At 30.3% G+C, this 15257-nt stretch overlaps 2 protein-coding genes across 2 annotated transcripts; one reads left to right on the top strand and one right to left on the bottom strand.

Moving 5' to 3' along the window:
- Positions 1–2694: 2694 nt before the first annotated feature.
- On the top strand, positions 2695–10743 carry LOC113391322 (zinc finger protein 729-like). The gene is made up of 3 exons (XM_026627267.1): positions 2695–3956; positions 8497–8585; positions 9650–10743. Exons 1-3 carry the CDS (start codon positions 2738–2740, stop codon positions 10565–10567), a joined length of 2226 nt encoding a protein of 741 aa, XP_026483052.1. The 5' UTR covers positions 2695–2737; the 3' UTR covers positions 10568–10743.
- A 3530-nt stretch (positions 10744–14273) lies between these two features.
- On the bottom strand, positions 14274–15257 carry LOC113391321 (zinc finger protein 239-like). The gene has a single exon (XM_026627266.1). The coding sequence runs from the start codon at positions 15255–15257 to the stop codon at positions 14274–14276; it is 984 nt and encodes a 327-aa protein (XP_026483051.1).

The raw sequence follows: 15257 nt of genomic DNA, 5'->3' as shown, positions 1-15257 counted from the left end.
ATTTACCATTAAGTTTAATTCTAGATAAAATTTATTTGAATATATAATACAAAAAAATAAACCTGGTTAATTAAATTAAACGAGAACAAAATATACGCGTATAAAGTTTATTTAAATATGTTGTAAAAAACATATAATGAGAAAAAATTAAACATTTTTTTCATTCAAAAAAAGATATACTTCAACATACAAAATTGGTACTTGAACGTTTAAAGTACATTTTCTATAAAGTATATGTATTTGAAGCACACTAGCACCATCTATGATATGCGTGACAGAGTGACGCGTATTTGTTGAATGTTTATCCCACATGATTACAGTAGGCCCTCGCTTTACACGGCACTCTGGGTACACGGTTCCCATACTACACGGAGCTAAAAATCCGACATCCCTCCGACTACACGGACTTCTTATTACACGGTATTTAGTAAACAGCCCATAAGTTCGTTGTGCAAACGGGTATTGATGTAAATTTTGTTATCGACTGTTATCTTTTAGACATGCTTGATTATATAATAGCTGCCTAAGAACACGTTTGAGCTGACTGCTGTGTCGCGCCAATTTTTGAATAAGGTATCAATGTCCTACATGTCATTTCGTCCGTATTACTCCTACTTCAAGTTGTATTCCTTGGTCTCCATACAGCGCGATAAAAATGGTACGATTTGTACCAACTCTGAGTCTTTCATAGCACGGATCCCATACTGCACTATGTAAGGTTCCATAGAACGCACTACGAATTAGCCTGAATTGTATGTTAAATACGAGTTTCTTATAGCACGGTTCCCATACTGCACGGTATGCACTTGCCGCGTAAAGCGAGGGTTTACTGTACATTGTTTTGGAAAGGATTACTATATGCAGCGATCAAAAGATGTCGCTACTACTTTCAAAATGTGGAAAACGCCACAATTACAAGGATTTGCTCGCCATTTTTAGCAGAGTTTGTGATTCGCGAATTGTTGCTGTAATTAATTGTATTCAAGTGAGCATTGTAATGGAATTTATTATGGCAAAGTGTGACGCACCAAATTGTGGTAATTTCAGAAATAATATATAAACGCAAGTCTTTCCGGTTATATAGAAGTGACCAAATTAGAAATGTCCAAGTATACTTTACAGAATAGTTTTCAAGTCAAGTTCTCAGCGATAGAAGATGATAAGGACAATCTGATATATGACCAGGAGAACACTCTGCAACTCCAGTGAAAAGGGTAATAATAATTTTGAATATTTTAATACAATTTGCTATTACGTCTTGATATTATATTACAACATGTTATGTTTATTAGATGTTCTTGGGAATACAAATTGCAGCAGAATATAGTGACTAAGGATAGGAGTGTCTTGACACCGAGGGCATGTAAAATGTATCACGCATCCATTATATGTTGAGGGAGTTAAGAAGGATAGACAAACAACGCAATAATTTAAGGTATAAATTACAACAGAGTGTAAAATGCTCAGAAATATTCTAAACATTCCGGAAACAATAAATATAAGGACAAGAAATTCTATATTGTTTCAATTAAGAGAGCATACAAGTAAGACAAATGGACCACTGCACTGTTCTATAGACACAATCGAATCATAAGAAATTCAATGATTTTGTAGAATCAACTTAATTTGATTGATTAGAAAGCAAAATAACTATCAAATGCAAAGTTAATGTTAAAGAAGGATGTCTCATAAATAAATTTTAATTCTTGGAATTTAGTTTTTTCTCAATTTTGATATCAATATATTTTATGTCTGTGGTATTTAGCTCTTTTTAAATCTGTGTCATTTATTCTAATTATACTATTCCCTTATCTATAGTATGTATGCATATTCTACATATAGAGTATACTCTATATACTACATACTTATACTCTATATTTTCTAAATTTTTAACTTTTTAATATATTATTATTAGACATTAAGAAATTTATATTACTCAGTCCGTGTAAATTTATTATACTTTTGTGAAAGCTCTTACATTATTTCTGTACAGTTTTTATATACTATTAGTCATTAAGCAATTAATATTAACCATTCCTTATAAATTTCTAATTCCATTGTAAACACTTGGTGCTTTTGGTTACTTTATAATTGACTATAATAATTATTAATTGATAAACATTTCATTACTAATTTCAAATGTTTTGTAAAAATATATCTTTGTGATATTTTTTTTTAACTCTGTTTTATTTAGCAATCAAAAATACATAAAGATTCCTATGAGCTAAAATGACAATATTTAAGAGCGATGCCTAAGAAGAACTCCAATGAGAACTTCTCAGTTTTACAATTAATATGATATTATAGTAGACCTAATCTAAGACTAAGTCTAAAGACCATTGTCGTTTCAATTTCCTTATGCCAAAAGGTTGAGTAATGTCAACTATAGATATATTGTGATATATTTGAAAATATATTTTGTACTTCTTTTTCTCATTTCCAATATAAGAAATTATTAGTAGATAAGGATAAGTGCTGCCACGTGCTGCCTTCTTAGATCTGAAATAGGTATGCCTATGGCCTAGGCCAGTCTCTTTATAAAAAATGCTCTATGCTTCATTCAATAATCAACAAATGCTAAACGAATAACCTCTTAATTAACGATCTAAATTTTGTTAAATTCATTATCACATTTAAAAAGTGACAAATTATTATTATTGATTAAAATTGTCTATCAAATAGTGAGCATACATTTTCATCAATATTTATTAAATATTCGCAGCGAGCATATATAAAAATGTCAGAAGGCACAATTATATCTATGAATGATCAGAAAATTAAAACAGAACCACCAGAATATTCAGAAGGCATTAAATGTGAAATTGAAGATGAATTTGATGGCTTCGATGGTAGTGTTAAGTCTGAATTATGTTCACAGGATGATGAAACATGCCTGGAAAGATTCATGAATTCTGAGGTTACAATAGAGGAAGGGGTGAAACAGGAGTTAATTGAGGCACCCTCTTATATATGTCACATTTGTAATATATCATTTGCACAATCAGCATATTTAAAAAATCATATTCTTAGTCATAGCAAAGAAAAATGCAATGTTTGCCATAAGACATTTAAAAAGGCGTCAACTTTGAAAAGACACATGGTTATTCATAGTACAGAACGCCCTTTTAAATGCGAAATCTGTTACAAGACTTACAAACGATCGGACAAGTTGAAGTCACACAAGATTACCCATTTTGAAGAACGTCCATTTAAATGTCAAATATGCTATAAAACATTCACCCAAAAAACCTATTTGAAACTACACATGCCTATGCATACAGGGGAACGCCCTTACGCATGTGAAATATGCAATAAAACATTTCCACATTCAGGTACTTTGACGAGTCACAGACTTATTCATAGTGACAAACGAGCCTATGAATGCAAACTATGCAATAAGACATTCAAACATTTAGGTAGTCTGAAAGTTCACAAAGTCCATCATTACAAAGAGCGTCTTTTCAAATGTGATAAATGCAATATGTCATTCAAGCTAAAAAGCAATTTGTTATCACACAAGCTCATTCATACAAGTAAACGCCCCTTTAAATGTGAAACATGTGACAAAAGCTTCACTCGATCAACTCATTTAAAGCGACACATGCATATCCATACAGGAGTCGGCTATCCTACATGTGAAATATGCGGTAGAACATATCCAGAATTCACTTGTTTGAAGAGACACATGCTTATTCATAGTGGGGAACGCCCCCATGAATGCAATATATGCAAAAAAACTTTCACACTAGCAAATGGTCTAAAAATGCACTTGCTCATTCATTCAGAAAGTCGTCATAAATGTGAAACATGCAACAAGACATTTATACAAGCGTGCAATTTGACGAAACACATGCTTCTTCATTCTGAAGAGCGGCCTTATAAATGTGAAATTTGCAATAATAGATTTAATCGGAATAGCCATTTGAAAAGTCACATGGCTGTTCATAGTGAGAGACGTGACAAAAACCAATGAAATATTAATAAGTAAAAATTAACTCCATCTGTAAATAACAATAAATCATTTTCACCTTCAATTGTGTTACTGCTGTTTTACTGCATATTGCTCTAGATAAGAATAATATATATATATATATATATATATATATATATATATATATATATATATATATGCATAAATTTATGTTGAAATTTACAGTAAAGCTGATTTTGTACAATAATAAAATATTTTTTATATAAATCATTTTCTTTTATTAACTTCTCATATGGTAAGTTATTGAAATCGTCCAAAAATCGAAAATGAAAATTTTTGCAAATCTTCACGTTTCAGGGTTTCTGAACATTTTGGAATACCTTAGAAAAAATTAGGTAAAACTAATTAGGTAACTTAGAAAAAATGTATGTGTGTATGTATGTATGTATGAATACAATTTTGCGTCCACGTTTTATGCACCGATTTGAATGGTTCAAAAAATATTCGATTCCTATTGATAAAGAGATGTGCTGATTAGTTTTTGGCAAATGTAGGTCCAGGTGTTTCGGAGATACGAAGCAAACAGAACATACGATTTGAATTATTCAAAAAAACATTCAATTCGCAATGATGGGCACAAGTGGTGATTAGTTTCACGCAAAGGCAGGTTCAGCCGTTTCGAAGATACGGAGCTAAATTTACAAAAAAAATGCAGTTTTTGGGAGAGCTAAGCATCCGATTTAAATGATTCAAAAAACTTTCCGCTTGTTTTGATAAAGTAATTGCTTTTGGAAAAAAAAAATTTCAATTAACTTTCCGTAGGATAAGTTATAGTAATGGGCCAAAAATAAAAAATGAAAATTTCTGGAGATCTTCACGTTTCAGGCTTTTTGAACATTTTGGCATACCTCAGAGAAAATGAATGTATGTGTGGAGACAATTTTTCATCGACGATTTCGGGGGTATGGATGAACCGATTTGGAACATTCAAGAAGTAGTCGATTCCTATTGATAGGGAAATATGCTGATTAGTTTTTGGCAGAGACAGGTCCAGGTTTTTCGGAGATACAAAGCAAGGAGAGCAGAAAATAGAAATTGAGTTTTTGAGGAAACGGAGAATCTAATTTGAATAATCCAAAAAACATTCAATTCGTAATGATGGGTAGAGTCGTGGATAGATTTTGGAAAAACCAGGTCTAGTCATTTTGGAGATACGAGACTAAATATACAAAAAATGACAGTTTTTGAGAGGACTAAGCATCCGATTTGAATAATTCAAATAACTTGCTGCTTGTGTGGACAAAAAATTGCTTTTGAAGAAAAAAAAATATCATCATGGTACGCCATACACTAGTTATCATTCATTATTTGTCTTATTAATTTCCCGTAGGGTAAGTTATTGTAATGAGCCGAAAATCGAAATTGAATTTTTTTTCATTTCTCGACGTTTTGCAGGTTTCTCAACATTTTGGCACACCTCAGAAAAAATGGATGTGTGTGTGTATGTGTGTATGGATACAAATTTCCAGTGACGTTTTCGGGCGCACGGATCAACCGATTTGAATGGTTCAAAAACATTCGATTCCTATTGATAGGGAGAAGAGCTGATTAGTTTTTGGTAAAGGCAGGTCCAGCCGTTTCATAGATACGGAGCAAAGAGTGCAGAAAATAAAAAACGAGTTTTTGAGAGAACGGAGCATCCGATTTGAATGATCTAAAAAACATTCAATTAGTAATGATTGGGAGAAGTGGTTATTAGTTTTTGGCAAAGGCAGGCCTAACCATTTCGGATATACAGAGCTAAATTTGCAAAAAATAGCAGTTTTTGAGAGATTTAAGCGTCCGATTTGAATGATTCAAAAAACTTTCTGCTTGTTTTAACAAAATAATTGATTTAGGAAAAAAAATTTTTGTTTAAAATTTTTTTTTTTCAATTTTTTTTTGTATATCGAAAATGATTCAGATTTTAATCGTAAATATGACTAAAGTTCTAGTGTACTTTAAACAAATATGTTTAACTTTGCAATTCAGTTTATATAATTCTTATAAATATTAAACAATGTTACAATATTTATAATAATCTATTTGAAAACATTCAATATTTCTCGAACATTTCGTTACGGTACGGGAAGTTCCAGCAATTTGCCTTAAGGCACGATGCCATACACCCCACTAGTTTTAATATTAAACATTTATCAAAAAATTAAAGAATTCTTTTCTCTCTTCTCTTTTTTTATCTATGAATATAAATTTGCACTAGTTTACGCATAGATAAAAGAAGAGTATATAGATCGCTCTCTCGGGCCATATTTCGTTGCCACATTCCTGTGTTAGTTGAAGCCCCCCGCTACAGATGGCACTAGTCGCCTGAACGGGTGCGTATAAAAAATACTATAGAAATGAACCAAAATTATATGGACCGTTTTAATTCAAAATTTAAAAAAAGAAAAATTGAAAAAAAAAAAAAATTTTAAAAGCATTTATTTTTCACAAAAACATTCTACATTATATCTACATAGTTCTCTTTATAAACAATGCACACATAGCATAGAAATGTACATAAATATACACATTATCCACAATGTGTATATATATATATATATATATATATATATAACATTATATATGATTATAATAGATGGTAGTAAGCTGTATAAACTATGTGCGAAAAGCATAAAAATGTACATAAATGTACACGCTATCCACAATGTATATATATATATATATATATATATATATATATATATATATGAGTAAGTTCTTCAAGGGCATACATCAAATAAAAGGCAAAGATTTAGAAGTTAATCTTTAATTTTTCCAAACGTTTCGACATAGTATTTTATGTCATCATCAGTGGATCTACAGAATGAATATTGAAAAATTAATATAAACTAGGAAAAAATGACAGAAATTGGAAAAAGAACTATAGATATAAGTAATATAATTATAACAATAACAATTATACTTAACAGATAGATAAACAAGAGAAATGAAAAGTAAAAAGAAATATATACAAACATACAAAAGCGTAATATATATACATAAATATACACACAAACAAACGTGTATATATGATATACATGTAAAAACACGTACACATATGCATATATACATACGAACAATACGTATATATAAACATATACATACAGACATGTACATATGTATATATACACATATATACATACATACACATACACGTATACACATATACATACATACATATATATACACATATATATATATATATATATATATATATATATATATATACATATATATATATACATACATATGCAATACATACATATTGCATATGTATGTATATATATATATATATATATGTATATATATATATATATGTGTATATATATGTATGTATGTATATGTGTATACGTGTATGTGTATGTATGTATATATGTGTATATATACATATGTACATGTCCGTATGTATATGTTTATATATACGTATTGTTCGTATGTATATATGCATATGTGTACGTGTTTTTACATGTATATCATATATACACGTTTGTTTGTGTGTATATTTATGTATATATATATTACGCTTTTGTATGTTTGTATATATTTCTTTTTACTTTTCATTTCTCTTGTTTATCTATCTGTTAAGTATAATTGTTATTGTTATAATTATATTACTTATATCTATAGTTCTTTTTCCAATTTCTGTCATTTTTTCCTAGTTTATATTAATTTTTCAATATTCATTCTGTAGATCCACTGATGATGACATAAAATACTATGTCGAAACATTTGGAAAAATTAAAGATTAACTTCTAAATCTTTGCCTTTTATTTGATGTATGCCCTTGAAGAACTTACTCATATTTCTCAACATCAAAATTAACTACTTTAACATATATATATATATATACATATATATATGTGTGTGTAATATCATTTTAGCATATCAGCCTTTCAAGCTGAGCACAAAAAGAATAGAAATGTACATGAAAGTAGATATTATTTATATATATACATATACATATATAACCACAATTCATACCTGCATGCATAGATAAGGCCTGCATGTGTATATATATATATATATATATATATATATATATATATATATATTTACATATATATTTATTTTGATTTACATTAAGTTACATAATATCTATGATGTACAGTCTCTATTTGGGAATCTTTTCTGCGCTATTGTTAATGTGCATTCAAATGTTTGTTCAAAATGTCATTATTATCATTGTCTTAAAGAAAAACAACAATCATTGATATTATCATAACAGTACTTAATAGTTTTCTTATAGCATCTACAATAAGACATTTTAGAGTAAAGCTATTGACAACTCTTTCAGAATAGTCAAATGCAATAAGCAGTGCACATTAAGGGTGTTTTATCCCTTTGCACTAGGTAGAATTTTATCATTAATCATGATTATACTTTGCCTGTCATTTGACAGTTCCTGAAAATCTATACAATGTGATTCCCTTTATCATCATTAAACAACACAGATAATAATATTTCTTGTAATATCAATGAATCAATAAAATTATTAATACTTAAAAACTTTTCCTGTGACATAGCCAAACCTAAATTAACCTTTGCACTAGCTAGAATTTCACCATTAATTGAGAATTTCCTTCCACTTACGATTATATCATTAGTGTTTTTAGTATGTTCTCCAAACTGACTTAATATATAATTACGAGTCCTACTGTTCAATATTAGTGGGAGATCAGCAAAGATTTCAGCACATTTCAGACTTCATTCTTATTGTTTTTTCCTGTGTATTCATTCATCTCGTATCAATACTTGTATACTTGTGAATGTGTTTAGTAAACCGTCTAAACATTTTACATTTAAACGTATTTTCCTTTTATACTGCTGAAAAAATTGATGTAGAATTATTAGTTATGATCCTACATTATTAGAACAAGAATAATTTATATTTAGTTATTTAATAACATACCTTTCAGAAAGCTGACAGGAATTCTCTCTATCTATTTATAACCTTAAAATTTCTAGTATTGATATAGTTAAATGTCTCAATTATTTCTGAATTATTAAACTGTAATGAAAAATCATATCAGAATAGTACAATCAAATGAAAGTAATTCGAAGTATGCATATTAATAAAAGTACTCACTTAGATTGAAAGCCGGCAAATATTATTAACTATTTTACTTTTACTTCGTCGTTTCTCGCTGGAACTACATAATACATGCATTTTTCTTGGTATTTCTTCATCGTTAAACAATGCACTTCGACAGCTTATTTGTTTTTTACTTTAACAAGCATTTATTATATTGTCTAGGTTATCTCTTCATGAAAAATTTATTACAATGGACGCCATGTTTGATTTACGTATCTGTCATATGTCAAATTCGATTTCAAAGTGAAAAAAAAAAAAAAAAAAAAAAAGACAAGCGCGACCGGCGGCAGGGGCTCTAACTAAACTCGGGTTACAGACGTTTGTTCCGAGATTACCGGCCATGAGTTTACGTCTCTCACTAAAAACTCTTTGCTTCTGTTACTCTCTTATCTATACATGCTCTTTGCCATGTCTATGCTTTCAGTTGTGAAGCCAAATGTCAAACAATTAATGTTATCATTTTCAATACAATTGCTAATTTAGTTGAATTCACTATAATATTTATGAAGTTAATTAATTAAAACAAATAATTAAAATAGTAAGGAACCATTTCTGTCAATACTTATTGAATATACGTCGTGCAGTATTTAAAAATGTCAGAAGAAGCTACTGTGTCCATGAATGATCAGACAATTAAAATTGAACCACTAGAATATTTAGTAGAAGAGATTGATGATGAAATAAAGGATGAGTTGGACGATATTGTTAAGTCTGAATCCTCTTCTGAGGATAATGAAACGTCTTTGGAAAATTTCATGAATTCTGAAGTGACGATAGAGGAAGAAGTCAAACAGGAGTCAACTCAGACTCAGTCTTATGAATGTGGCATTTGTAATAGATCATTTGCAGAAATGCATTATTTAACAGAGCATATGGTTGATCACATGTCTAGTCATAGCAAAGAAGGCTCCTATAAATGTAATGTATGCTTTAAGTCATTTAACCACCCTACAAATCTGGCAAAACACATTCTTGTTCATACAGGAAAACGACCTTTCAAATGTGAAATATGCAATAAAACATTCACACAATCAAGTAATCTGAGTCGGCACAAGCTCACTCATACCAAAGAGTGTCCTTTTGAATGTGAAATATGCCATAGGACCTTCAATCAAAAAAGCACCCTGAAAAGCCACAAGCTCATCCATGCAGGAGAACGCTCTTTTGAATGTGAAATATGCAATAATAGATTCACACATTTAATTGTTTTGAAGAAACACATGCTCATTCATAGTGGAGTGCGACCCCATACATGTCAAATATGCAATAATACATTCACACGATCAGATAATCTGAAAACACACATGCTCATTCACAGTGGGGTACGTCTCCATGAATGCCATATATGCAATCAAACATTCACACGATCAGACCATCTGAAAAAACACATGCCGATTCACAGCGGTGAACGCCCTTATGAATGCAAAAAATGCAATAAGACATTCAAACGATCTGATCATCTGAAAAAACACCTGCAGACTCATTCTGCAGAAAACCCTTAGAAACAAAAAGGAAACTTGATTGGACCCATTCTGCTAAAAGAGTGCCTCCTACACGAGGTCGTTGAAGGCAAAATAGAAGGACTGAAAGGATTGAGAGGAAGAAGAATGCAGATGGTTGATGACTTACGCGAGAAGACGAAATACAGGGAACTGAAAGCTGAAGCACAGGACTAGAAAGGGGAAGAAAATCATTGATTTTGCGATGCTCTCATACCATGGACCTGCCTTCGAACAGACTACTATCTATTATTATTATAATATTAATAAGCAGATACTAATACTGCATTGCATTAGTAAATTTCATTACTATTATACAAAAATTAGTACTATAAATATATGGTATATGTTAGATAACCCAACAGACGTTGTACTGTACCCACATCTACAATTCAAAAATTCTAATTTTTTTATTATCCTATCCTATACTTTTTAATATCCTATTTGATGTCCTGCTTTTGTGTTTCATTTATGGTCTTAGCATAAGCAGTATAAGAAACTCTGAAAAAAATAATATATCTATAGTATCTGCAGTAAAAGAACAATGTCACACTTGATTTTACCACATAACATAATTGCTTCAATAATTTAGTCTATAATATTCATAATCTCGTACGATGTATTAGTTGCTTTTTGGCAATTATAATTTCTTAAGCACATTTTTCTTACTAATAATTTAATAAACATTATTGTTTATGTTCAAATCTTAGGTGAATTAATTTGTAAAATCTAGTTCATATGTGCACTATTCAATCTAAGATCATCTCGCTAAATATTCCATATCTAATGCCAAACAAATGAATTTTTGATACATGAAAGAAAATTCTAGATCATTTTTTTAATATGTAGAAATATTTTTTGTTTTGCATTGTTAAATAATGTAGTAAAGTAAACCAAAATGCGACATGCATAAGTTTAAAAAAAATAATGTATATGCAATTTTGGACTTACTGCTTTATTTATTAAACTGCATTATATAATTTCATCTGCCAATCATATACTGTTGACTGTATCTTATATCATTTTAATTTCTAGCACATATCAGCTGCTTTTCGGCAATAATAATGCAGACATTATATTTTTCTTCTACATTATTATATTCTAATTTTATCTATGCTCATAATGTCACCTAAATTTAAATTTCAAGTGAATTCACATTTCTAGCGGATGAAGTTCAAATGTTTTCAATGTCAAACAATAAGTGTTTTTTTTTTGTAATTTTTGCCATTATTTCTACAATATTACTATAGTTTTATTGTTCATTAAATCTTATAAAAATTCCTTTGACAAACTCTAAAAAGAATTATCAAAATCCGAATAACCGTTTAGGAGAAATATCAAATTATATAATGGTACAGAAGAATTTTATATATAAGATATAATTATTTTCTGTGTTTTTATATATAAGATATAATTATTTCCCGTAGGGTAACTTATAGTAATTGCAAAAAAATCAAAAATGAAAATTTTTATATATCTTTACGTTTCAAAGGTTTTCGAACATTTTAGCTTACTTGTTTATCTATGATTTTAGCATAGCTTAAGAAACATGGATATATTTGTGTGTGTGCGTGTGTGCGGATACAAGTTTTCGTCGACGATTTCGCGACCACGAATTAACCGATTTGAATAATTCTGAAGGCATTCGATTCCTACTGATAAGGAGACGTGCTGATTATCTTTTGGCAAAAATGGTATTTCAGTTTATAAGATGACCACGCGACTATATATCGACTTCAAATCAGCTATGCAGTGCGATTGCTTGAAAAACATGTTCAAAATTTTCAAAATAAATTGAAACACAAAAAAAATCAAGATATATAAAAAAACAATTTTTTTCAAAATTTCTCTAAAATCTAGTTTTTTCCAAGTTTTGTAAAGTTTTTTTTAGTATTTTAGTTTTCGGTACGGGAAGTTCCAGCAATTTGCCAAGGCACGATGCCATGCACCACTAGTTTTTTCATTCTTTAAACGTAAAACTTATAAACCTTCTTTATTGTTACAAATTGTATTTCACAGATTGTACTATTACAGTTTCCTTAAACAGGGTCAAAAAATATGTCAGCACTTGAATTATATGCATTTTGCTTATAAAACAAGATTCAGGAACCCATTCTGCCGCACAACAGACCAATGTTATGGCGAGGCCATGTTACACTCTAGCTTCCATATATTATGCAAATGAATCATACTGAATACTGTCAAAATGTTATGTATTTGCTGCGCATTTACGCCTTTTACACATTTATTGCAACGTCACGCGTATGTTATGAAGTTGGGTCAGAAAGATCCTGTTATCTAAAAAATCGTTTTTTTGACATTTGTACGTTTTCTATATAACAGACTAAGAAAACGCCCGATGCACAGCAAGGTTTTTGTCAATATTTTGTATGAAAAGTTCTTTATAACATAGCCTTGCCATAACATTGGTCTATTATGCGGCAGAATCAGTCCCTCAATATGATGAGTTAATATTTAATTAAATTAACTATTATGGTAAAATAAATATTATTAATATAATTTCTTACAAAATCTTCACTCATCGCAATTGCCATTATATTATTAAAACTAGTGGGGTGTAGGGCATCGTGCCTTAAGGCAAATTGCTGGAACTTCCCGTACCGTAACGAAATGTTCGAGGAATACTGAATGTTTTCAAAGAGATTATTATAAATATTGTAACATTGTCTAATATTTATAAGAATTATATAAACTGAATTGCAAAGTTGAAACTATTTGTTTAAAGTATATTAGAACTATAGTCAGAATTAAAAATAAAATCTGAATTATTTTCGATATACAAAAAAATTTTGTTTGGAAAAAAAAAATTGAAACAACATTTTTTTTTCCAAAATCAATTATTTTGTTAAGACAAGCAGAAAGTTCTTTAAATCATTTAAATCGGACGCTTAGTTCTCTCAAAAACTGCCATTTTTTACACATTTAGCTCCGTATCTTCGAAATGGCTGGGCCTGCCTTTGCCAAAAACTGATAAACATTTCTCCCAATCATTACTAATTGAATGTTTTTTAGATCATTCAAATCAGATGCTCCGTTCTCTCAAAAACTCGATTTCTATTTTCTGCACTCTTTGCTTTTTATCTTCGTAACTGCTGGACCTGTCTTTGCCAAAAACTAATCAGCTCATCTCCCTATCAATAGGAATCGAATATTTTTTGAACCATTCAAATCGGTTGATCCGTACGCCCAAAAACGTGCACGAAAAATTGTATCCATACATACATACACACACACACACACATCCATTTTTTCTGAAGTACGCCAAAATGTTCAGAAACCTTCAAAACATCGAGAAATGTAAAAATTTTCAATTTCGATTTTCGGCCCATTACAATAACTTACCCTACGGGAAGTTAATAAAACATGACAAATGACATTTGATGAATCGGGAGAGTCCGCGACTGTCGTCGGCAATGTTCGCTCAGACATGTGACGTCACATACCCTTCTATGTTTGAGCACTATACTATACAACGAAAAACATATGAGGACTCATTAAACGATATGTATATTTAAATAACACAATTAAAGGTGAAAATGATATATTACAAACTTTACACTCACAAAATATTGTCTGATTTGATTCATAATATAAGTTATTTAGAGTAAGTTCCTACTCACTATTATTATTAATTAACTTTCCTTCTGCAGTCTGTTTAAGTATATTCCTCATTGCATATTTCACCTTTTTAAGCATCTTTTGCTTCATGGGTAATCACGTGTTTCGCCAACCTGCTTTTATGAACAAATGCCAAACCGCATATTTCACATTTATTCTTACCAAAAGGTTCACGTTTATGGATCAGCATATGTTTTTTCAAATTATATGATTGGAATGTCAGATTACATATTCCACATTCAAAAAGGGGCTCTCCAGAATGAGTGTCCATATGGCTTTTCAGACTGCTTGACTGTGTGAATATTCGATTGCATATTTTGCATTCATGGGGACTCTTACCACTGTGTTCGCGCATGTGATATTTTAAAGTAGTCGATCTTGAGAATGACTTATTGCATGTTTTGCATACATGGGTACGTTCACCATTGTGAATGGATTCGTGATTTCTCAAAGAAGTTAATTGTTTAAATGCCTTATTGCATATTTCACATTTAAAACGGCGTTCTTCTGAATGGATAAGCATGTGTGATGTTAAATTGCATTTTTGATTGAATGCCTTATTGCATATTTCACATTTAAAACGGCGTTCGTCTGTATGAATATGCATGTGTGTTGTTAAATTTTTTTTGCGATGGAATACCTTATTGCATATTTCACATTTAAAACGGCGTTCGTCTGTATGAATATGCATGTGTGTTGTTAAATTTTTTTTGCGATGGAATACCTTATTGCATATTTCGCATTTAAAAGAGCGCCCCTTGCTGTTGTGTTCTTCTAAATTATGTGATTCTGTAAATGATATATTACCAATGTCACATTCATAAGCAGGTGTTTCGGTTATCTCTTGTTTAACTTCTTCCTCGATAATGACCTCGGACTTCGTGAATCTTTCTAAACAAGTTTCATCATACTCAGAAGACGATTCAAACTTAAAACCATCAGAACTCTCAAATTCATCTTCAAGTTCAATTTTAACGTTCTCTACTGATGAGTGCTCTAGAGGCTTAATTTTAATTGACTGTTCTTTCACAGAAAAAGTTGTTTCGCCTGACAT

The sequence above is a fragment of the Ctenocephalides felis genome, unplaced genomic scaffold (genome assembly GCF_003426905.1).
Source record: "Ctenocephalides felis isolate EL2017-DRISC unplaced genomic scaffold, ASM342690v1 CF-g0.4_SCAFFOLD_00845, whole genome shotgun sequence".
NCBI classification, from domain to species: Eukaryota; Metazoa; Arthropoda; class Insecta; order Siphonaptera; family Pulicidae; genus Ctenocephalides; species Ctenocephalides felis.
This window is presented reverse-complemented; position numbering and strand designations above follow the sequence as displayed.

Bases quoted from the DNA above. Each gene is read 5' to 3' on its own strand.
- LOC113391322 (XM_026627267.1), top strand. From the start codon at position 2,738: ATGTCAGAAGGCACAATTATATCTATGAATGATCAGAAAATTAAAACA. The intron at 3,957-8,496 runs GTGACAAAAACC...CCTGTGACATAG, and splicing joins GGCTGTTCATAGTGAGAGAC to CCAAACCTAAATTAACCTTT. The intron at 8,586-9,649 runs GTATGTTCTCCA...TACGTCGTGCAG, and splicing joins TTATATCATTAGTGTTTTTA to TATTTAAAAATGTCAGAAGA.
- LOC113391321 (XM_026627266.1), bottom strand. From the start codon at position 15,257: ATGTCAGGCGAAACAACTTTTTCTGTGAAAGAACAGTCAATTAAAATT.